The sequence below is a fragment of the Eumetopias jubatus genome, unplaced genomic scaffold (genome assembly GCF_037043125.1).
Source record: "Eumetopias jubatus isolate StellerSeaLion01/CBP00866 unplaced genomic scaffold, mEumJub1_p1.0 scaffold_4, whole genome shotgun sequence".
NCBI lineage: Eukaryota > Metazoa > Chordata > Mammalia > Carnivora > Otariidae > Eumetopias > Eumetopias jubatus.
Window position 1 is genome coordinate 184681008 of NW_028274810.1, and position 25391 is coordinate 184706398.

General features: G+C 38.6%; 1 protein-coding gene and 1 non-coding gene across 2 annotated transcripts; one reads left to right on the forward strand and one right to left on the reverse strand.

Moving 5' to 3' along the window:
• Positions 1–2759: 2759 nt before the first annotated feature.
• Positions 2760–21813, forward strand: ALKAL1 (ALK and LTK ligand 1). The gene is made up of 4 exons (XM_028118974.1): positions 2760–2949; positions 19691–19744; positions 20589–20669; positions 21749–21813. The coding sequence occupies exons 1-4, from the start codon at positions 2760–2762 to the stop codon at positions 21811–21813; spliced, it is 390 nt and encodes a 129-aa protein (XP_027974775.1).
• Positions 14768–14874, reverse strand: LOC114220944 (U6 spliceosomal RNA). Its single transcript, XR_003611656.1, has one exon. It is a non-coding gene; the product is annotated as a U6 spliceosomal RNA (small nuclear RNA).
• Positions 21814–25391: the final 3578 nt, after the last annotated feature.

The following is a 25391-nucleotide window of genomic DNA, read 5'->3' on the forward strand; positions in this document are numbered from 1 at the left end:
GCAAGATCTCATTCCTTTTGATGGTTGCATAATATTCCATTGTGTATATATACCACATCTTCTTTATCCATTCATCTGTCGATGGACATCTTGGCTCTTTCCACAGTTTGGCTATTGTGGACGGACCAAGAGGATTTTTAGGGCAGTGAAACTACTCCATATAATACTATAATGGTAGATACATGTCATACTACATTTGTCCAACCCATAGAATGTATAGCACCAAGTGTGAACACTAATGTAAACCAAACCCTCTGGGTGATAATGATCTATCAATGTAGTTTCATCGGTTTTAACAAATGGACCACTCTGGTTGGGGATGTTGATAACGGAGGATGCTATGTGTGTGGGAGCATAGGGGACAGGAATTATACAGAATGTGTATCTTCTTCTCAATTTTGCTGTGAATTTGAAAATGGTCTTAAGAGTCTATTAAAAAATAAGTTAGCATATATTACTGAGATCGTATCTACATGAACAGTTAAAGGTGCTTCTGAACTAATTACAAAGAAGTACGGCAAGTAGCATTTACTTGGGACAATAAGTAGTCAAGGATAAACAATAAACAAAACAAAGAAGAGAAAACAAATGGTTATTTAGCTATATACAACTTGATTATTTATGATGAAATCATTATGTTGGGGAACCAGATCCCTGAGGCTAGATGTTTAACAAGAAAAGGATCTTGTCAATTTTGCCCACTCTTGAGGTTCAGTGTTCCCACTGTGCCTGGCCTCTGGTTTTCATTCAGATAATTTTTGTTGAATGAATAAAAGAGGGTTTCAAGGACCAGTTACTTCAAAACTACCCACAGTCCTTTAAAAGGCAGATTCACTGGGTACCTCCTAGGTGGAACTTCGATCCCTGGAAGTATCAGAATCTGCATTCTTCACAGACACACACCCCATGCTTCTTTCACATGCTACACACAGCCTGAGGACCACAGAAATTCAATCTTTTCACTTTATCAGAGAGAAAAATGGAGGCTAAATAGTTTGCTCAACATATGGCTAATGACTGAGCAAACAGTAGAGCTCAAACTGTCAGGCCCTGAAAAGTTCATCAGATCGATTACTTCCTCTAGTTTCAGTGTATGGAAAGGGAAATAATTAAGCTTCTCGGCTTTTTTTTTTTTTTTCTCCTTCCCCTGATAGTTGATTTGGAGTTCATTTCTCATTGTTACTTCTGTATCACTTCTTACCAGCATTATTTCACCTTGTATCTTCCCAGTTGTTTTTCACAGTGGCTGCTAACTTACTATATTTCTAATTAAAGTAAATTTTTGAAATGCTTGTCAATGTCCATAGACTTCCTATGTTTTCTTATTTCACTTGAGTAAAGCTGTAAGAAGAACTTATTCTACCTATCTAGGGTCTTCCGAGACTCTTTTAACGTAATTTTTCTAAGATCGCTTTTCTGTGTCTCTTATGGTGGAAGTCATTCTCATCTGCCAGATTCTTATGCTTAATAGTATAGAGATTGGAAGCGGCAGTCTTCAACAGTATCTTTCTCTATATAAAGTTTCATTTAACATGATTTTTATAGGGCTCTTGAAAAGCTTGCTTATGTTTCCCCAGTTCCCCGGGCAGGTTGGAAATACCAAATCTAGAAAAATTATTTGAACGCATTGGGGTTATTTTTCAGGGTTTGTGACTAACAAGATATCTTTGTAGGAGAATTTAACGTTGGACGGTGCCTCATGTGAGTTGTCTCTTTCTATTTGCCACATTGCATCTGAAAAGATAATTAGCAGTCAATCGATTAGGGAGTAACTTAAACATTTCTCAATATACTTAATATAAGGTAATAAATCGAGCTAATGAAATAACTAAAATCACAGTAATTTACACAGCACAATTTGATCCAGAGATGCCCATTTTATTTTAATCAGAAGAAGTGGACTTAATCTCATTTTTCTGTTGTTAGCATCCACAAAATATCTGGAGATTTTTATGTCAATAAAAATATTTTTATGTCAAAACAAAAAAAGAAAAGAAAATCTAGCCCTCTGCGGTTTTGGGCGCGCGGGTAAACCTCGATGACTTCATCTGTAGTAGGACTCAGCCTGGGGAATCCGAGCAACCCCAGCAGAGAGCCGGGGAAGCTGGGCGTGGGTGGTCGGCGGGCCCAGCTTTGACCTCCTGGGTCCTCAGCTCCGCCCTTGCTGCGAGGAGAAGGCACCATCGCGCCGGGGCGGAGCCGCCCTCCAGGCAGGTTGAGCCTCCTGCTCGCGGCTTGGTAGCGCCGGCCAGCACCTCCAAACGCAGCGGGATTCAGGCTGGAGAAAGTGAGCTCTGTACCTTCCCCCGGAATCGCCGTCTCCGCACACCATGGCCCGAGTCCCGGCTCTGCTTTCTTCCGTCCCGACCTAGAAGTTTCGGGTTCTGTTGACCCTCAGGGACTGAACCAAGACCCAGTGTCCCGGCCCCGGAGGGGCATTCCGTAGGGAGCCCCGAGGACCTGCTGATCCCGAGGTTCGTGTGTGCCGGGGAGTCCGGTGCGCTCGGACTCGCCTTTGTGCCCTGGGACAACCCTGCAGTCCCCAGCAGCCGCTCCGCCCCGCGTCCCCGCCCAGAGACACCGAGGCACGCAGGTATCAACCTACGCCGGCTAAGTCCCCGCACTGTTCCAGCCGGACGCCGCGGGGACACCTCCCCACAGCCCCTCTCCTGGCTCTCGGACCCCCCAGTCCCGGCACACACAGCTGCCTCGGGACCAGCCCCTGGGAGCCTCCTGCGCGGTCCTCCGTGTGTGCAGACATGCGGCCAGCTAAGACAGGCGCCCCGCTGCCCGCGCTCCTCGTGCTCGCTCTGGCTTTGTCCCTGCCCGGGGCCCAGGGGAGGCCCCGGGGTGGCAGGGGAGCACGTGCCACGGACCAAGAACCCAAGTCGTGGCTTTTCCTCCCAGCGGCCAGGGCCGGCCTGGCTCCCAACGCCTCCCGGAGCGCTGGTAAGCAGTCCCCTTCCCAGGCAGTACTTTGCTCTGATGAGGGTTTTAGGAAGGCGGAATTAAGCAGAGCAGAGGACAGACCATCTCTGCAGATAACCGGTTCTCAGGAAAAGAGGTAAAGAGTTTATTAGATTTAGCATTGTTGAGACTTAAGTAGCAAAAACCCCCATCTCGCAAAGGAACGGGCGTGATGTGTCCCTTCTCGGGTGAAGGTCTTTTCAGTAGGCTGGTGGAGCAGCCGAAACCCGTGGGGTTCAGCCTCAGCCGGCCCAGGCATAGTGCACGGGTTCTGTACCTGTCAGCGCCTCATTTTCATTCTGGGTCTTCCTGGGTTTTTGAGAATTCAGTGAGCACTGCCTGAACACACAGACGCAGCCTGAACAGGCCCAGGAATGCCCCTTTGTTTCCCCCTTCAAGCTGGCCTCAGGGAATGGTTGAGGAACCCGCGATTTTGAGCAGGTTGAGGTGGCTATTCAGTCGGACCTTCCCTAGGCCGGCTCCCAAATCAGCTCTGGGCACTCAGGTGCCTGGCTACTTAGATGCGGAAAGGAGGGCACTAGGGAAAAATGGAGGAAAAACCTCAGCCAATATAGAGGTCATGAGACGCCCCAAGGTAGGGAAGTCCAGTATAATTGGGAAATGTGAAAATCCCAGGGCACAGTGAGGTCAGAGGTGGCAGACAAGAGTGCAGGGCACCCAGGGCAGGAAGGAAGGTAGTGAGCAAGGAACAGAGACGCTGCTACCACGTGTCTCTGTTGAGAGCCTGTGCCTTACAGAGTGAGGTAGAGCCACGGCCAGGCTTGCAGCAGAAGTGACCCTGTTCGGGGCCATCAGCTTGCTGCAGGGACCAGCCCCGCTGGGCTGCCTGAGGAGGCCCAGCAGGCTCTGCCTTGCTGTCACCTCATAACTCTTTTGCCTCATACTTCACTTTTAAGGAAGTAAAGAGGGATTACATAGTATCATTTTTCTTTCATAATGGTTGTGATATAAATACATAGTTATTTCCTCCACAAACTTTCACTGGAGTGCTTATTACATGCCAGTCATCATGCAGCGGGCTGAGGCCATCTACTGAAGCAGGCAGCCTGGTGTCCGCGCTCTGTCAGTATGCATTCTGGGTGTGGATGGAGGGAAAGCTGGTGCACAGGTAAACCCAGAGAGGAAGCAGAGGAAGGTGTGGGCCAGGGCCTCAGAAGCTGAGGTGAGCTCTTGAGCTTCCCGTGCCCAGGACCGGGGCGGTGCTTTCCAGGGTGACCGGCAAGCCTGGGGCTCTCAGGAGGGGAGGTGGGGCCCTGTGGGTGACTACAGCAGTGATTATGCCACATCCTTCATATATGTGGACTTGAAATTATTGTGAGCCCAAATACTTATCTCTGTCAAAAGTTCAGAAATGTACAAGTGAATGACCAAAACAGTAATTAGTGAAATTTTATTGGGCAAGCACCAAAAAGACAGTTTGTACACCAGGCGCACTCAAACCAAAACATGGAATGAGGCTCAGAGTATATTGTGGTAAAGCAGCCTATGTGGTAAGAAAGCAGTGACCATTTATTCTTCACAGTGATTGGTTATAGTATTACAATTAAATGTTTGGGAATTGGTCCATGTTACCTAATATCCACATTGGGAAACAGTTTAAGTTTTGCTTATGATTTTTAGAGGCATAAGCAAGAGACGACCCAAGGTCAAGTTAGCCTTGCAAAATAAGCTAAATTAAGCTTTGTTTGTATGACAAAACTGGCTTGGTCAGCTCAGAATTTTCAAGGCTGGTCTCCATTTGTTTTTTTTTTTTTATTGTTATGTTAATCACCATATATTACATCATTAGTTTTTGGTGCAGTGTTCCATGATTCATTGTTTGTTCATAACACCCAGTGCTCCATGCAGAACGTGCCCTCCTCAATACCCATCACCAGGCTAACCCATCCCCCTACCCCCCTCCCCTCTAGAACCCTCAGTTTGTCTCCATTTGGTTTTGATTTTAACATCCCAGAGAAAGAAATGTCACGTTGGAATGAGAAAGAGTAGGAGAAAGTCCCAAACTACAGAAACATTGTTAACACATTATTTAAGACCAGTTTCATTTAACAGATCTTTTTTCCCCAGTCACAGATTTGCAGTGGTGTTTTTTGGTTTTCTAAGAAAGTCCTAACTACTCTTGGACGCAGGACGTTCCATCCCCCTGTGACTTGTCCCATCTGCCTTCGGTGGTTCTCATCGGGCACCACAGGAGGTAACCCTGTGCCAGCCACACAGATTCAGGCTGTTCCTGTAAGGAATGCCAGCCGGTTCTTTGCCTCTGCTACTTTGGGGCCTCCGGGAATGTGCTTCTTTCATCTCTCAAAATTCTGTCCATCCTCTTAGGCCCTGTTACTTTGTGGTATCTTTGTAATTCTTTCCATATTCAAAAATATGGAAATCTTAAATTTACTTTGCAACCATCCCTACAGTTCTGATGAAACTTGGATGTGCATAATAGTGGAATTTTATGTGTAACAACCTAAATCCCCTCTATTTCAAGTCTGTTCCCATTACATCTGCCCACTTAGCCAGTCCTAGCTGGTGAGTAAAATTTCTTCCACAGGAATAATAAAAATAAATTTCCTTATTTTGCATATCATCAAGAAGGGAGTGCAAGTGGGTCTTTTTTTTTTTCAGATGGATCTTTTAAAATATTTTATTTGCAGAGTTACTGGAAGCTGTTTGTTTTACTGAAAAACAATAATATGCGAAGAAGTCAAGATGGAAAGGTGATGTGTGATATTTTGCTAAGTGTACTTGGCAAGTGCTGTCACCAGAACACTGATTATGAGAAGCCAGAGTGAACTCATATGAATGAATTTCTGCCCATTCAGAGTATTTCTGAGTAGTGATTGTTGCCTGTTTGCAGGGCGTCGTTCACCTAGCTGCTCAGTGGGGAAATTCTGAGCAGGAAGTTGATACAATCACATACAATGGCTTCTCTTTTCTTGGAATAGCACAGTCCTAGGAGACTGCCTTTCAGTCATATATTGGCAAGAAAAACTAGGATTTTTAAAATTCTTTTGTAATGTTTCCCCCCCACTTTGGCCTTCACTTTTACCTGGAAATAAGCTCTGAAGCATTTAAGAATAGATTTCTAAGATCTTTGCTGCCATGTGGGAAGACGGAAAGTGATGGCCAGGTGATTGGTTCAGAGTCTAGATGTTCCCCTCCTGTGTGTGCTATTAAAGAAAGCATCACTGGGGGGTGCCTGGGTGGCTCAGTCAGTTAAGCATCTGCCTTTGGCTCAGGTCATGATCCCAGGGTTCTGGGATCCAGTTGGCATCAGACTCCCTGGGAGCCTGCTTCTCCCTCTGCCCCTCCCCCCTGCTCATGCTTTCTCCCTATCAAATAAATAAAATCTTAAAAAAAAAAAAGAAGAGAACATCACTGAAGTGGGAAGTAGCATGTCCTGGAGTTTAGGCATTTATTATAACTAATTTTATAACTGTCAACATAAATTATCAGTAAATAGTAGCTAAAGCATTGTATCATGTTTGAAAATGTATAGTCTTATACATATTAATAAAATAAAATGCTATTAAAATAAGATTTACCTGGAATTATTGTCAGCCTCATTGGTTAGATTATCTCATTCAGTAATGATTTCTTTCTCCTTTAAACACAGACAGCATTTTTCTTCTACAACACTCCTCATACTGTAACTTGTATTAGTTTATATATATATACATATAATATATACATAGATTATATCTGTATAATATAATATTATATTATCTGAATATAAGCCTCTTGCAGCTGGAACTGAGGATTACTCAGTTTTTAATGCCCTGTAGCCTATCAAAGTCACTGGACACAGTTGACATTTAAGAGGGATTTTTTTCTTTGGAACTGAAATTTTGAAAAGAAAAAATTTTAAATCAGCTTTAAAAGAATTGATTTTTTTATTTGCCTCAAAGCCTGATTAGATCTTATGACTTAATCTGTGTCATTTCTGAGTCATGAGCTCATTTCTTAGCATTTATGACCAAGTTTAGACAACACGACATCTGCTGCCCTTCATACCTTCTGGGGCAGTGGTTCTTAGAATGAGGCCATACATCTTGGAAGCAACTGGGAGGCAAGTTTTGAATGTAATTATTGTATTCACCCTGGATATCCTAAATCTCTTGAGTATAGCCTGTGCCTGTGCATCAAAAAGCTCTTGGAAGATTCTTGTGCACATGGAGTTTTTGGAATCACCAGAGATTTTTAATTGAAGAGGGTGGGGAGGAGAAAAGTGGTATATAAGAATCTTCTGGAAAGTTTCTTTGAGACAGAGACAGTTCCTGACTGGCCTCCACAACCCTGACCACACTTCTCTTTCCATAGCTCTCTGCCCACTCCCTCATCCCCACATGTACCCACAGCACCATAGCTACATTTTCCCGCGTATTTGAGTGATAATCTGTGAAAAAAAAGGCTTCCTTGGTCTGCCAGCCTCAGGAACATGGCCATTAGGTCCCTTGTTAGAGAAGCACTATACAAGAACTCTGAAGACCTGTGGTATGGGGAGCTTTATGTAAACCAGTATTAGCCAAACTTTCTCTCCCCACCTCTTCTTTGTTTTTCTTTCTTTCTCTCTTCCTCCCTTTCTTTTTTTCCCATTCCTCCCTCTTTCTCTCTCTTTTAAAATGTAACATTTATTTGCATCTCACAGTACTGGTTTTGAAGGAGTCCACTCTGGGTAAGTTTGTTTTGGCCACCGCATGCGCCCAGCTTTACCTCAGCACCTGGGGGACACAAGGGGAAAGCCCAGGACTGAGTAAGTGACAACAGAAACAAGGAAAGGTGACTTGAGGGCAAAGCAGTGGGGAGTGGCCACTTATCAGATTGCTAGTCCCTCTCTTCTGGCCTCCCTCTTCCCAGAGACGCAATATTGGAATTAGGTCAATTAATAACCCTACAGTGCCTTGTAAGTGGTCAAGTGAAAGGAAGAGTCACAGGTCTCTCACTTTAAATTGAAAGTCAGAAATGATTAAGCTTAGTGAGGAAGACACAGCAGAAGCTGAGATAAGCCAAAAGCTAGGCCTCTTGAAGCAGTTAGCCAAGATGTGAATGCAAAGGAAAGGGGCACCTGGGTGGCTCAGTCGGTTAAGCGTCTGCCTTTGTCTCCTGTCATGATCCCAGGGTGCTGGGATCGAGCCCCACGTCAGGCTCTCTGCTCAGCGGGGAGCCTGTTTGTTCCTCTCCCTGTAGCTCTGCCTGCTTGTGCACTCTTATCTCTGTCAAATAAATAAATAAATAAATAAATAAATAAATAAATAAATAATGCAAAGGAAATAATAAAATAAATAAATAAATAATGCAAAGGAAATTCATGAAGGAAATTAAAAGTGCCACTCCAGTGAACACACAAATGTTAAGAAAACAAAACAGCCTTATTGCTCATATGGATAAAGTTTTAATGATCTGGATAGAAAATCACACCAGGCACAACACTCCCAGACCAATGCCTAATCCAGAGCAGAGCCCTAACTCTCTTCAATTCTGTGGAAGCTGCAGAAGAAAAGTCTGAAGCTAGCAGAGGTAGGTTCATGAGATTTAAGGAAAGAAGCCATCTGCATAACATCAAAGTGTGAGGTGAGACAGCAAGTACTGATACAGAAGTTAAGCAAGTTCTCTACAGAATCTAGCTCAGATCACTGATGAAGGTGCCTACACTAAACAACAGATTTTTAGGGTAGATGAAACAGCCTTCAATTGGAAGAAGATGCCATCTGGGACTTTCATAGCTAGAGAAAAGTCAATTCCTGGCATAAAGCTTCAAAGGACAGGTCGACTCTCTTGTTAGGGGCTAATGCCGCTGGTGACTTTAAATTGAAGCCAATGCTCCTTTACCACTGCGAAAGTCCTGGGGCCCTTAAGAATTATGCTGTGCTGTAGAAATGGAACAACAAAGCCCAGATGACAGTAAATCTGTTTACAACATGTTTACTGAATATTTTAAGCCCGTTGTTGAGATCTTCTCACTGCTCAGAAAAAAAGATTCCTTTTAAAATATTACTGCTCACTGGCAGTGTACCTGAGCTCTGGTGGAGATGTACAATGAGATTCATGTTAGCATGCCTGCAGCCCATGAATCAAGGAATAATTTTGACTTCCAAGTCTTATTATTTAAGAAATATATTTCACAAAGCTACAGCTGCCAGACAGTGAATTTGAAATCTTCTGGAAAAGATTGACCTTCCAGATGCCATTAAGAACAATCATGATTCGTGGGAAGAGGCTAAAATATCAACATGAATAAGAGTTTGGAAGAAGTTGGTTCCAACCCTCGTGCATGATATTAAGAGGTTCAAGACTTCAGTGGAGGAAGTAACTGCAGATGTGGTGGAAATAGCAAGAGAAGTGGGTCTGAAGATGTGATTAAATTACTGCAATCTCATGATGAAACTCTTACAGATGCGGAGTTGATTCCTATGGATGAGCACAGAAAGTGGTTTCTTGAGATGGAATCTACTCCTGGTAAAGATGTTGTGAATACTGTTGAAAAGACAATGAAGGATTTAGAATGCTACATAAACTTAGTTGATAAAGCAGCAGCAGGGTTTGAGAAGATTGAATCCAATTTTGAAAGAAGTTCTACTGTGGCTAAAACACTATCAAACAGCATCACATGCTAGAGAGAAAGCATTTGTGAAAGGAAGAATAAGTTGAAGCAGCAAATTTCATTGTTATCTTATTTTAGGAAATTGCCACAGTCACCTCAACCTTCAGTAAACACCTGATCAGTCAGCAGCCATTAACATCGAGGCAAGACCCTCCACCAGCAAAAAGATGAAAACTTGCTGAAAGCTCAGATGTTGGTTAGCACATTTTAGCAATAAAGTATTTTTAATTAAGATATGTACATTTTCTAGACATAATGCTATTGCACACTTGATAGACTGAATTATAGTATAAACATAACTTTTACATGCACTGGGAAACCAAAATTTCATTTGGCTTGTTTTATTATGGTGGTCAAACTGAAGCTGTAACATCTCCAAGGTAGGCCTGTGTCTACCACCACTCATGTTTTAAGATGTACCCAGAATTTGTTTTGATCAGGCATGACAAGACATGGAAGTGACCATTGTGAAGGGGGAAGTTTTACTCACAGTTCCCTAGAAACAGGAGGCACAGCATGCCTCTGGGACCACACGGGCAAGCAGCAGGTTTGATCAGAAGCAGAGTGAGTGAGAAAGAGCAAAAGCCTTTATCAGTGGTTCCTTCTGGAAAGGCAAGGAGAGTGGGTTTAGGATTGACTAGTTTAAATAAATTCAATGGGCTCTGGGGTGTAGTGGTCTGCAGTTATCTGGTTCTGGCCCTGGGTGATTAGGGCAGGAGAATATTGACCTTGAGTATGAGAGATGGATGAGGGATTTTGTGAGGGTGTGGGCTCCGAATTGGTTGGTATGTAAATGAAAGGTGGGGTTGCAAGCTTTCTTGTCTCTAGGAATTGGCTAGCTCTGGGAGGGGCCATCTCACCAGGGCCAGGAAGGCCTCAGATGTCAAAGCATCAGAAATACAGAAACTTGAAAGGCATGATTTCACCTTCACCAACTTCGCCTGGGTGCTAGCTGGCCCTCTGATCTTCGTTCCTGTCTACTGTGCACCTGTCAGTCTTTATCTTACTGGACCCTCAGAAGCTTTGCTGCCATTGAGTCCTCCCTGTCCACAATTATTCCTGCTTTGCTTTTTTTCTCTGATCACTCTTCTTTCTCTCCCTGACCACCTGTCTTTTGGCTTCCCTTTAAGTGTGCATCCCAGGGTTCAAGTCCCAATCATGAATTTTTTTGCAAAGTGTTCACTTATGTGATCCCAAGCACCTTTGTAGTTTCAACTATTGCTTCTGTGTGGCCCTTCTGTGGCATTTAAATGCCTACATCCACTATTTGCTGAATATCTACACTATAGGAATTTCAAACTTGACCTTTCCCTATCTCAACCATGCCTCTGCCTTCAAATCTGCCTTAGTACTTCTGGTCTCAGTAAAGAGGCTGTGCTTCTCAGGTATCATGAATTGACTATGGATTAACAGCACTGTGGGATTTTCCAGTTGGTTCAGTTTGTTGACAAGCTTCTAGCTGCCTAACCCAAGGAGAACATAGTAGTTCTGGATTCTGTGTTTTTCACTTGAACTCATCTATTGACATTTGGTTGTCGCTCTTTTTTTTTTTTTAAGATTTTATTTATTTGACAGAGAGAGAGATAGCAAGAGCAGGAACACAAGCAGAGGGAGTGGGAGAGGGAGAAGCAGGCTTCCCACTGAACAGGGAGCCCCGATGCAAGACTCGATCCCAGGACACTGAGATCATGACCTGAGCTGAAGGCAGATGCTTAACAACTGAGCCACCCAGGCGCCCCTTCGTTGTCATTCTTAATAACAATGTTATCACACTGAGGAATGCTGTACACCTATTTATTTTTGAGATGCTTTTAAAAAACATTTTTATAAAAATCTGGTTTGTCTTTTTAAGTGTCTATAGAAATGATCATTATAAATCTGAAAGGGGGATTAACTAGATCAAAACCAGAAAGGATATAAATCATTTTCATGAGATTAGTCCTTAAATAAAATGGCTAAAGTTCAAATTAAACATGAATTGGCCTGTGGTTTAAAACCTGGAAGAAATCTACCTTACAACACACTTTTGTACTTTTTACAGTTTTCTGGACTCATTTGATATTTTGTCCTTTGGTGAACATATCACATAATGTTAGAATTTTGTCATAATATTTTATAATTTAGGACTTGGAAAGCTGCTTTAGAGATATTTAGTTTGTTTACCTCAATGTATAAAAGAAGAAACTGAGGCATCTTTGCAGGTGTGTGGCTTGAGAAGGCAAGTGACTGTCAGGTTAGGAGAGGGCACAGTGCACAGTTGGGTACAGAGTGTGATTCAATATGACTATATTTTTGAACTCAGATAATTTTAAATGATTTGTTTGTGTCATTTGTAGAATCATTGGTGAAATATTACAGTTACTGTACATTCTAAAAATATATTCTATCAAGCACCACAGAACAAGTTTAGAAATAATTTAAACACAAGGTGTATTAAAAATCAGGTCATCCATACATATCACACATTTGTGTCCTTGCTCCGTCAGCTAAGAGAGCCTCAAAGCAACTGGACCCCCAGTAACAACAAGCTCACCTAGTACCCAGATTGTGGTTTCTAAACCATTCTCTAATAAAGGAAATGGGCTCTAATAAAGGAAATGGCTGAGACTAAGATTGGAACGAGGAATGATTCAAGATGAGCCCGTAACATCTGGTTGTGCTAGAAAGTAAAGAAGTGATAAAAATGTAAAGCAACACCACCACCAACACCACCAAGCTCCATGATGACATTTTTTTTTTTACTGAAAAGAATTCTGTATCTTGTCTTCTAATAATCACAAACTGCTTATTGATTATGAAGTACTTCAGTACAGAGTACGCAGAAGTTCTGTATCTTGCTTGGAAGATTTAGATGACTGCTTTCAAACTTGAACTCCTGTTAGTTCTTGTTAAAGTGATTTTATAGCTCTGGGCCTGGAATTCTGTATTCCTTACAAGCTTCGCCAAGATCCACAGAACTGAGTTATTCAGTCAGCAGGCACTAGGAACTGTAAGGGTGCCTTCTTGGGAGCTGATGCTGCTTGTCTAGGGAACATACTTTGAGTAGCAAAAATTTGGAAAAAAAAAAAAAAAGCAACTAGTTTACTTCATTATCCCGAGTATAATTTACAGCTGAAATAGCATTAGGCCCCCAAAGGTTACATACAAAGAGAATTAATCTCTTTATTTAAAAATCTTAAACTCTAATAAAAGAGGCATGATGGAAAAACATATTTTACACATTTACAAATATATACTAGTACAGATGCCATATAATTATACAAGGACAGAAGAAAGTATATACTTTATGACAGTGTATTTTTTTAAAAAGATTTTATTTATTTATTTGAGAAAGAGTGAGTGAGAGAGAGAGAAGGAGCAGGGGGAGGGAGAGGGAGAAGCAGACTTCCAGCTGAGCAGGGAGCCTGATGCAGTACTCAGTCCTGGGACCCTGAGATCATGACCTGAGCCAAAGGCAGACGCTTAACTGACTGAGCCACCCAGGCGCCCCATGACAGTGTATTTAAAAATCCTAAAAGTATTTTTTAAAGATATTGCTTGCTTGAATATGTTTGTCATCAGCTTTTTTCCTCAAATATTTAATAAATTTCAATGTTTTTCAAATACTGATATTTCCCACCAGCAATTTTCTCAACATTGATATAACAAGACTAGTTTTTATTTTTGAAAATGGAACTGTTTTTATATATTGAGAAAGAGAATAGCTGTGTCATCTCTAACTAAAGGAAGTGATAACTCAAGAAACTATATAGCAAACATTTCAATTTAGGTACCTGAAAAATGCTAGCTTAAAACATAAAATGAAGGAATGCCCCTCAGTACCTAATAAGGTGCAAAGATAATTAACATGGCTTTGTAAAGAATCAATCAAGTCGGAGCAACTATCTTTATGGTAAAATATTGTTATATGCAGGTAGAAGTGAACACTAAACATTTTCTATTATTTCGTTTTCTAGTTGTTCTGTCTTATGACTTTTTTTTTTATTATTCCACATAATCTCTGCTCATTTAAAAAAAAATTTAATTTAAATTCCAGTTAGTTCGTAGGGTAGTTCTATTTTTAACTTTTTGAAGAACCTTCATACTGTTTTCCAGAGTGGCTGTACCAGCTTGCATTCCCACCAACAGTGTAGGAGGGTTCCCTTTCTCTGCATCCTTGCCAACATCTGTTGTTTCCTGACTTGTTAATTTTAGCCATTCTGACCTGTGTGACTTGGTATCTCATTGTGGAACTAGAGGGTATTATGCTAAGTGAAATAAGTCAAGAGAGAGACAATTATCATGTGATCTCACTTATATGTGGAATTTAAGAAAACAGGATCGTAGGAGAAGGGAGGGAAAAATAAAACAAGACGAAATCAGAGAGGGAGACAAACTGTAAGAGACTCTTAATCCAGGGCACCTGGGTGGCTCAGTTGGTTGGGCAACTGCTTTTGGCTCAGGTCATGATCCTGGAGTCCCGCATCGGGCTCCTTGTTCGGTGGGGGACCTGCTTCTCCTTCTGACCCTCCCCCCTCTCATGTTCTCTCTCTTTCTCATTCTCTCTCTCAAATAAATAAATAAAATCTTAAAAAAAGAGAGAGACTCTTAATCATAGGAAACAAACAGGGTTACTGGAGGGGGTGGGGTGAGGAGATGGGGTAATTGGGTGATGGGCATTAAGGAGGGCACATGATATAATGAGCACTGGGTATTATATAAGACTGATGAATCATTGAACTCTACCTCTGAAACTAATAATACATTATGTGTTAATCAATTGAATTCAAATTTAAAAAAGGATGCAAAAAATAAAAAAATGGTCAGACTGTCAAAAAATAAAATATATACCTACTCCTTTTGTAGTAGGTATGCTAAATAAAGAATATATTTTTAAAAAAATTCCAGTTAGTTAGTATCCAGTGTAATAATAGTTTCAAATGTGCAATATAGTGATTCAACACTTCCATACATCACCCCATGCTCATCACAGCAAGTGCACTCCTTAATATTCATCACCTATTTCATCCATCCCCCTCCCCCCTCCCCTCTGATAACCATATAGTTAGAGTCTGTTCTCTATAGTTAAGAGTCTGCTTCTTGGTTTGCCTCTCTCTCTCTCTCTTTTTTCCTCTTTGCTTATTTGTTATGTTTCTTAAATTCCACATATGAGTGAAATCATATGGTACTTGTCTTTCTCTGACTAAAAATATGGAACACTTCACGAATTTGCATGTCATCTTTGCACAAGGACCGTGCTAATCTTCTCTGTATTGTTCCAATTTTAATATATGTGCTGCAGAGGTGAGCATGATCTCTGCTCATTTTGAACAAGAAAAGTAGGAACGAGAGATAAACCTGTCAGCATTTATATACATATATGTATATGCATATCTATTTCTTCATAAAAATATTGTTGTAAACTTAAAATTGATGATGGTGGCAGTTGGCAATTGTTTTGGTTAAATAAAACTAGAAATTTTCACAAATTAGATGAATGAGATGGTAGTTTTGGGATATTTGTCATGCACTATGGGGAGATCCTTTTGTTTTTAATCCATCTTTTATACCTTGTAGTTAGATACCAAAAGAATGAAGCATGCTTTTGAGGCTTGTGCTGTCCAACATGGTAGCCACTCAATGCATGTGGCTATTGAGCACTCACAATGTGGCTAGTCCAAGTTGAGATGTGCTATAATTGTTAAATACATTTTGGATTTTGAAAACTTAGTATAAAAAATGTAAAATGTCTTAATAATTTTAAAGTATGGAATATGTGTTGAAATGATAACATTTAGAATATATTGGGTTAAGCAAAATAAATTATTAAATACGTTTTACCTATTCCTTTTTACTTTTTAAAATGTGGCTGCTAAAAAATTAAAAAAAAATGTGGCTGCTAAAAACCTTGACATTACATATGTGACATATTTCTATAATGGAGATTGCTTTTTAAGACCATTTTCCATCAGAGATCAATCAGCTAATCTTGTGTGGGGGTAATTCTCTTATATTCGATTTCTCAAGTAATATTTTGTTGATCAAAAACTATCACAGGTGCATCTAACACTAAATACAAACTCAGTTTCGATCAACTAAATTTTATTGAAAAAGTAATACAGATTTATGTTCAAAATTAAAATTAATAATGAGTATGCATTGAAAACTACTACCTCTTCTCTCCCACCCCCACAATCCTACTTCTTGGTACCTTTCTGCAATCACCGTTACAGTTTGAATTACAAATAGGAGTGTGCTACCAAGCAGGCATTGGCAAACTTTTTCTAGAAAGGGCCAGAGAATAAATATTTTGGGTTTTGTGGGCTCTCTAATCTCTGCAACAACCACTCAACTTTGCATTATAACACGAAAGCAGGCATAGACCACATGTGAACAAATGAGCATGGCTGTGTTCCAGCAAAACTTTATTTGCAAAAACAGCCATAGGGCAGAATTTGACTTCTGAAGCGAGTGCTATTCATTAGAAATACAACAGCCTATCTTTAAACCTTTTGACTTATCTTTCTGCATCTATTCTTGTTTCTCTATACTGGGCTTTATGATTTTTTAAAAGTGAATCTTGACTGTGTCATCCCCTTGCCTAATTCTTTGACTTCTTATCACTCATAGAATTAGGGACAAAGTTTATAAAGGACTATAAGGTCATCTATGTCTATAAATAAATAAATTTATTTATTTATTTATTTATTTAAGAGAGAGAGAGCACAAGCATGAATAGGGGAGGAGGGGTAGAAGGAGAAGGAGAAGCAGATTTCCTGCTGAGCAGGGAGCCCAAAACAGGATTCAATCCCAGGACGCTGGGATCATGACCTGAGCCCAAGGCAGACACTTAACCAACTGAGCCACCCAGCTGCCTTTGTCTGCTGCTTTAGCTAACTTTTCTTTCCCTCACCTTCTTTCTTTTTTAGCCATCCTGGACAGTCCTCAAATACTTGAAGACAGTGTGACCTTTTCCTCTTCAGAGATTTTCTTTTTCTTTCTTTCTTTCTTTCTTTCTTTCTTTCTTTCTTTCTTTCTTTCTTTCTTTCTTTCTTTCTTTCCTTCTTTCTTTCCTTCTTTCTTTCCTTCTTTCTTTCCTTCTTTCCTTCTTTCTTTCCTTCTTTCTTTCCTTCTTTCTTTCCTTCTTTCCTTCTTTCTTTCCTTCTTTCTTTCCTTCTTTCTTTCCTTCTTTCCTTCTTTCTTTCCTTCTTTCTTTCCTTCTTTCTTTCCTTCTTTCTTTCTTTCTTTCTTTCCTTCTTTCTTTCCTTCTTTCTTTCCTTCTTTCTTTCTTTCTTTCCTTCTTTCTTTCCTTCTTTCTTTCCTTCTTTCTTTCTTTCTTTCCTTCTTTCTTTCCTTCTTTCCTTCCTTCTTTCTTTCCTTCTTTCCTTCTTTCTTTCCTTCTTTCTTTCCTTCTTTCTTTCCTTCTTTCTTTCCTTCTTTCTTTCTTTCCTTCTTTCTTTCCTTCTTTCTTTCTTTCTTTCCTTCTTTCTTTCCTTCTTTCTTTCCTTCTTTCCTTCCTTCCTTCTTTCTTTCTTTCTTTCTTTCCTTCTTTCTTTCCTTCTTTCCTTCTTTCTTTCTTTCTTTCCTTCTTTCTTTCCTTCTTTCCTTCCTTCTTTCTTTCTTTCTTTCTTTCTTTCTTTCCTTCTTTCTTTCTTTCTTTCTTTCCTTCTTTCTTTCTTTCTTTCTTTCTTTCTTTCCTTCTTTCTTTCCTTCTTTCTTTCTTTCTTTCTTTCTTTCTTTCTTTCTTTCCTTCTTTCTTTCTTTCTTTCTTTCCTTCTTTCTTTCTTTCTTTCTTTCTTTCTTTCTTTCTTTCTTTCCTTCTTTCTTTCTTTCTTTCCTTCTTTCTTTCTTTCTTTCTTTCTTTCTTTCTTTCCTTCTTTCTTTCTTTCTTTCCTTCTTTCTTTCTTTCTTTCTTTCTTTCTTTCTTTCCTTCCTTCTTTCTTTCCTTCCTTCTTTCTTTCTTTCTTTCTTTCTTTCTTTCTTTCTTTCTTTCTTTCTTTCCTTCTTTCCTTCTTTCCTTCCTTCTTTCCTTCTTTCCTTCTTTCCTTCTTTCTTTCTTTCTTTCTTTCTTTCTTTCCTTCTTTCTTTCTTTCTTTCCTTCTTTCTTTCTTTCCTTCTTTCTTTCTTTCTTTCTTTCTTTCTTTCTTTCTTTCTTTCTTTCTTTCTTTCCTTCTTTCTTTCTTTCCTTCTTTCTTTCTTTCTTTCTTTCTTTCTTTCTTCTTTCTTTCTTTTCTTTCTTCTTTCTTCTTTCTTTCTTTCTTTCTTTTTTTCTTCTTTTTTTCTCTTTCTTTTGGCCTAGGGTGCTGTTCCCATCTCGTCTTACTTAGATATCTCTTGCTTATCACTTTAGGTGTCAACTTAAGTATCACTTTTCTGTTTCATTTAAGTCAATCTGCTTTATGTTCTTACATTGTGTTTGTACTTGGAAATGAAAATTCAAGTGTATTAAAAGTATGGTTTTCTTAGTGGCCTATACTGAGCTCAAGCAAGGCATTGGTCGTTTTCATTTGAAAGGTAACAACCTACTTGACGGATCATCCTCTCAGCTTTTAATTCCTTAAACATTTGCCAGATGACCCATCCATAAAGCACTGTTGTACACCCTGCAAGTGATAACAGATGAACAAGACATTGTCCCTTTCCTGAAGAAGCCACAATATTGTGGTGGAGACAGACTCGTGCACAGTTCACTATCATGCTAATCATAATGTGACAATTGCCTCTATAGAAGTTAGAAAATGTGCTATGGGAGTGTAGAAAAGGAGTGTCATCCTGAGTGTCATCATTGTGCCAGGTCTACAGATTAAAATCATCAGAGAAATACAATTATCATATGATCTCACTGATATGTGGAATTTAAGAAACAAAACAGAGGATCATAGGGGAAGAGAGGAAAATATAAAACAAGATGAAACCAGAGAGGGAGACAAACCATAAAAGACTCTTAATCATAGGAAATCAACTGAGGGTTACTGGAGGGGAGAGTGGAGGGGAGAGGGATGGAGGGATGGGGTAACTGGGTGATGGACATTAAGAAGGGCAGTGATAGAATGAGCACTGGGTATTATATAAGACTGATGAATCACTGAAATCTACCTATGAAACCAATAATACATTATATGTTAATTAATTGAGTTTAAATTTAAAATGTTAAAAAAAATCATAGTTGGAAAATGCTTTTGGAACTATAATTATTTATAGACTTGGAATACGCTTTAGCCATAGAACTCCAACTGCATTCAACTGACTCAGCTTTCAGAAAGAGCCAGAGGAGCTACCTTGCCAGATAACCTGTGGAGTATTGACATCCCAGGAGCCAATTTGCCATGCTTGGTTTCAGAGAGGTATGGGGGAAAGACCCATGTTCAGGCTGGAATGTAATTAACGAGAACACCAAAATATTTATATACAGAAATACTTATATCTTCACTGTTGCTTTGTTTTTCTGGATTAGTTTGGATGGTTCATAAGTGCAGATATTTGTTGTCAGTGGGAGGGGAGCTCCAATCTAGCTGCACTCCTATAGCCCTGACAGTGCTGCTCTGGACTCGCAGCTGGGCTGCTAGGAGCAGGGAGCTCCCTATGCAAGGAAGCGCTCTTACCCTTCATTGATGGTGTACTTATAGTGAGTACAAAGTGAAGTGTGAGATGTAGTTTGATTTTTTATTTTCACTTATTTAAATGTATGAGTCTTGGGTAATTTCTGGAGTTGGAATATATGAAATTAAGTAATGGAGTTTATGTAGCACAGAGGGAAAGAGGAAAGCCAAGCATACCTTCTTGATATCTGGCTTGAGCAAAGGGTAAAGAGTGATGCCATATATGAGACCAGGGAACATGGGGGGAAGACAGGTCTGGGGTATTGGGGAAGTCAGATGTTCATTTCTGGCTATGCACTTTTGAGAGGTCTGTAAATTTCCTGAATAGAGTGGTAGAGCAAGCAGGTAGGTCTAGGGGAGGTCTGGAGCCCCAGGGAATGCTCAGGGCCAGAGATACAGATTTGGAATCAGCTGCATGAACTGCCATGAGTTCATGTGTTAGGTGGTTATCATTATAGACTATTTATAAGGATATTTTTAATGGTGAAAATGCATCCAAGAAATTCTAAAGTTTTTTTTTTCTTTTCAGAAATAGTCCCAAGAGATTTGAATTTAAAAGACAAATTCATAAAGCATTTCACAGGTAAGCACAAAATTTATCAGTGATTCAATTAAATAAAAAGATTGTATGCAAATTATTGTGTTAGGCATTAGGGATATGAAGGTAGGTGTCCATAAGAAGTTCAACAGTGCAGCTAGGAAAGTGGACAAATGCCATTAACTTGTATTAATAGTAATATAAACCAGATCTTGGTAAATAATAGAAGTGTAAATATAGTTTTAGGGATGCACAGAAAGTGAATAATTTTGCCAAAAACTACCAGGAAAGGCTTGTAGTGGACATGATATTTAAGTTGGGCTCTAAGGGATGAATAGTATTTTCCTGGATAAGAGAAGCATTCTGGTCAGAAGGAATTCTTTGAGAACATGGTAGTTTGGGGGCAGGACAGGTAGATGGTGTGGATGCACTGTGGGGTAAGTTTAGGTAAGGGTGTATGTGGCCACTGGACAAAAGTATGGCTGGAAATGTAGGTTGGAGTCATATTGTGAAGAATCCTAAAACTGAAGAACAGAAAGTAGGAACCAAGGATATTTATCTTTTATTCTTCACATCTACTTGGTTTGGTTTGTACAATTTTTATTTTTCTGTCTAGAGCTTTTCCCCTCTTAATTATTCTAAAGAGTTCTTCAGAAACTGAAGGTTCCATTATGTGAAATGGTGAGAATTGGTAATGAATTCAGATGATTTTTCACAGATTACAACTTACCGAGTCTCACAGAGCTAGGGTAAGGAGTCAGATAAGTTCTTTTAAGGGCATGGAAGGATGTTAAGTTACAGTTGTATTAGTTCCATCCATAAAGTGCTAGCAAATTTGTTTGGAAAACACGCCGATATTTATCATAAACGTTCTTTTCCTGTCTAATAGGGCCAGTCACATTTTCAGCTGAATGTAGCAAACATTTCCATCGACTCTATCACAACACCAGGGATTGCTCAACACCAGCTTGTAAGTAGTTTGGATAGTTTGGGTTTTTTTCCTCATAAAAAAAAAAAATCTTTACCCAACAATAAATGCATGTAATTTTAAACTTCAACTGTCTGCGGCTGGGAATAGACTAAACATTGTATGAGATTCTATTTATAACATTGACAGTACTTAACTGAAGACTTGTGTGTGCTGTTGAGAGTGCAAGGAATGGAACTGCATTGTAATTAAGACTATATCCAAATCTGAAAATAACCAGATTTCCTTAAGGACTGAAATGTTTGTTAGGATTTAAACCTTTTATCATTTTTCAAATTCCTTGGCATAAAGGGCTCTGTCATATAAATGAAAAAAAAACTAAGATGACCATGAAGAATACGTCAAAATTTCCTCTTAAGTTATTTTAAAGTAAATAGTTTCATATCATTTATACAATGAGTGATCGATTGTTCTGAATAATGGTAGCATAGTGCTTTAAAGGGGGCTCTAATGAATTCTTTTGGACACTTAAGTTACCAAAGTTAATAATTTCAAATGTAATATTTAAATGCTATCATCAAAACTGCCCAAATTGGGTTCATGTGTGGTAACTCAGTTGGCTGTTCTTAAATTCCTTTCTAAATCTAAACTTCCCTTTTAAGGTAAATGGATTTTAAGCATTTTGTTTCTTTTTAACTAGATTGGTCATCTTGAAGCATGTTTAATTTTACTCAGGATGTGGAATCAGAATTGTTTTAATTTTTTCAAAAACTGCTTGTGTTCAATGACTAAGGGAAATTAATCACACTGGAATCAAAGCAAACTGACTAAGTGGTAGCACAGCATAGTGGAGAAAGCTTACTCTTTGAACTTAAGCTACTCATTAGTTATGAGATTCTTGACATTTGGATGCTGGTCTTTCATCTCTGTCTCTAAAGTGAGGGAACAGTAACATCTATCTAATTGTGTTATGAGAATTAATGAGAAAACCCAGGTTAAGCATTTGTTGTGTTGGGTGCTTATTAAATCTTAGCTCTCGTTATTAATTAGTGACAATAATAATATAGTTTTCCTATTTGTGGTAACTATATACATAATTTGACCTTAAATGTTTTTTCTAGATTACAAGAGATGTGCTAGATTGCTAACAAGATTAGCAGTGAGTCCCCTGTGCTCACAGACCTAGAAGATTTGCCTTATGAGTATGTATTTTTTTTATTTTTCTTATTCTGTTTAATAAGTTAACTTTCTTAAGAAATTTTAAATTATTTAAAAAGCCAGGTAGCTGATTTTAGCAACACTTAATGAACTTAATCTGTGGATTTTTCACTTAGTGTTAAAGCTTGGTCTAAATGCATAGACTGCTTTATTGAATTAATTAAAAATGCCCTCAACAGTGATTAAATTAACTAAAATAAACAGCTTTTTGGCAGCCTTACCAATCCTGAGTGATTTTTAAAAATATTTCAACTTTTGGGGTTATATAATTATTGTGCAGAAACCTTATGCAGATAGACATTAGATGAACAAAACTAAAGCTCTACCTTTTTTTAAACTGGTCAAAAGATATAATAAAAGTAGCACTGCGTTCTAAAATTTTTGTTTATGCAGGATACATAAACTAAAAGAGAGAAAGTATTGGAAGAGTAAAGGAAAAAGCAAGGGATCAAAAATATGATGAATATGTAATCATCATCAGCTCTCACATATACTTTGCCAGAATGAAATGGTAAGTCAGAATTTTCATTCTGGCTAAATTACCCTAGGAGCCCTAGGGCAATAAAGTGTTTGGATAACCTAAATTAATCTAATGAAAAATATAACATTTATTTGCAAAAGTAGACTCTATACAAGAGACTGAAAGATATTCTGCCCCACCCCCCGCTGAGATTTTTCTGCTCAGTAGTTCTTTCCCAGGGCAGAACAAACCCAACACATTTTTGGGTCAGTGTTTCAGCACCACGGACAAATCCCTTTAAAGAAACAGTTTTTCACAGCTTGTGAGAGTAGAAATGGAAGTCATGGAATTTGTGTAGTATAGAAGTATCTACGAATATCTCCATTTGGCCTATGTAACTTAACCTACTCCAAGTAACTGCATGGGAATTTACTTAACTCATCTCACAGGTTCATTGTGCCAATTACTAAGACAACTCTGACTTCTTGTTGTTGCTATTTGTATTCTTATTTATTTATTTATTTATTTAATATTTTATTTATTTATTATTTGACACAGAGAGAGAGAGAGAGAGAGAGTGAGAGAAGGAATACCGAAGGCAGCCGCTTAACGAATGAGCCACCCAGGGGCCCCTGTATTCTTACTTAAAAAGCAATTATAAATTAATAATAATAATTGGTACTTTTACTTCTGCATATTTACAGTTGCAAAATTTTAAAAATTCTCTCTCTTTTTTAAAGATTTATTTATTTTAGAGAGAGAGAGTGCAGCAGGAAGGGGCAGAGGGAGAGGGAGAGAGAGACTGAAAACAGATTCTGCATTGAGTATGGAGCCCAATTTGGGGCTGGATCTCACAAACCTTAGATCATGACCTGAGCCGAAACTGAGAGTTGGATGCCTAACCAATTGCACCACCCAGACTCCCCAAAAATTCTCTCTTATTTATTCATTTATTATTTATTTATTTATTTAGATTTTATTTATTTATTCATGAGAGAGAGAGAGAGAGGCAGAGGAAGAGGGAGAAGCAGGCTCCCCGCGGAGCAGGTAGCCTGATGTGGGACTCCATCCCAGGATTCTGGGATCATGACCTGAGAGTCGAAGGCAGACGCTTAACCGTCTGAGCCACACAGGTGCCCCTCTTTTTTTTTTTTTTTTTGATTAAGAGAAGATCATTTTAATGTTCAGTGGCAAAATATTTGGATTAATAACTCTCAGTCTATCTCAAACCTTTTGAATAATATAAAACATGAATAAAGAAAATTCATTAGGCTATTGAAGTGATCTAAATCAAGACACATTTATCTTTCTTTGTTTTAATGTATTTTATGTGAACGAGTAAATTTACATAAAGTCCAAAAACAACATAATAACTGCAAAAGTTCTCAAAAAACAAGTGCTGTACTATAATTCCAAATATTGCATGTAAAGTTACATTCTCCTGGGACTAGATTCATAGAAGACAGAGCTGATAAATATTCCTCTTAGAAATTGCAGAATAAGAGATTTAGTGATTTTCTCTATAGAAGTATCTGTTTCTAATTATTTATTTAGCAAGGTATTAGAAACACAGTATTACAGATTAATAAATTTTAAGTATATTTATAAGTTACTTAGGTGATGCCAAGTTCATTTTTTGGTTTATTTAGATATCATAAAACTTTAAAGGGGAAGTCATAATTTATTTATTTATTTTTTTAAAGATTTTATTTATTTATTTGAGAGACAGAGAGAACGAGAGATAGAAAGCACGAGAGGGAAGAGGATCAGAGAGAGAAGCAGACTCCCTGCCGAGCAGGAAGCCCGATGTGGGACTCGATCCTGGGACTCCAGGATCATGACCTGAGCCGAAGGCAGTCGCTTAACCAACTGAGCCACCCAGGCGCCCGGGAAGTCATAATTTAAAGTGTCTAAAAGTACTGATTGACACTTCTATCCCTCCACACACCCATAAGCTTATATTCTCAGGATTAGATTATAAATTGAGCCCACAGATTCTTTCAGCAAAATAAAATAAAATATAACTATATTAAAAATATGCATATTTTAAGTACATTAAAAACCAGAATATAAATGAGATTTTTCTTCTTCCCCCGACAGACATTTCTTAAAAATGTAAATCTGATTTGAAGAAAAAAGTGCCTGGAATCATATTAACTGTACAAAGAGATGAAACATCTAATTTTATGGTGTATTTAGATGAGTAAAATAAGAGACTTCTCAGAAATAACTGATTATTTGTGTCCTTTCATACAGATCAGTCTTTCTTGGTTTATCTTCGTGTACAGAGTAATTTGAAATTTTTTAAAAAACAAAGTTTAAATCACATAACGTATATAGAATATTAAAAAAGTATGATATTCTTTTATTTTTGCTAGATATATATTCTTTTTTTTTTTTTTAAAGATTTTAGTTATTTGACAGAGAGAGCACAAATAGGCAGAGCGGCAGGCAGAGGGAGAAGCAGACTCCCTGCTGAGCAGGGAGCTGACACAGGACTCGATCCCAGGACCCTGGGATCATGACCTGAGCCGAAGGCAGAGGTTTAACTGACTGACCCACCCAGGCAACTTAGATATATATTATTTTCTTACATGGTTTATGTTCTGTATGGGTATGGATTAAATATATAATTATGTAAATTATGTCTGAGAGCACTGGTGAGAAATGATTTTTGGTATATGATTTAAGTAATATGCTTGTTGAATAATCATGTATGAAGTCCACTTTTGTAACCCTTTTTAATAATATTTAAATACATTTATTCAAAATTTGTCTTAATTGCACTAATTTGAAATATGAATTTTATTAAAATTGAAATATGAAAAATCTGTGTTGTTTTTCTTTGAATTGAATATATTTGTAGCAGAGGTTATACTATTGAGATATGATTATTATATATGTATATATGAATAAATATGTATTTTTTAGACAGCTAACTAGTCTTCTGAGAAAATTCCTATCTTTTTGAAGTTTGAACATATGATAGTGCTGTCTTAAATAAAAAGAGGAGAGAAATGTGTCATGGAGTTAGGAGAATATAGGCGTTGCCCGGATGCTCTGTTTAGAATTTTTTTTTAAGTAAT

Bases quoted from the DNA above. Each gene is read 5' to 3' on its own strand.
- ALKAL1 (XM_028118974.1), top strand. From the start codon at position 2,760: ATGCGGCCAGCTAAGACAGGCGCCCCGCTGCCCGCGCTCCTCGTGCTC. The intron at 2,950-19,690 runs GTAAGCAGTCCC...TTTTCTTTTCAG, and splicing joins CAACGCCTCCCGGAGCGCTG to AAATAGTCCCAAGAGATTTG. The intron at 19,745-20,588 runs GTAAGCACAAAA...CCTGTCTAATAG, and splicing joins ATTCATAAAGCATTTCACAG to GGCCAGTCACATTTTCAGCT.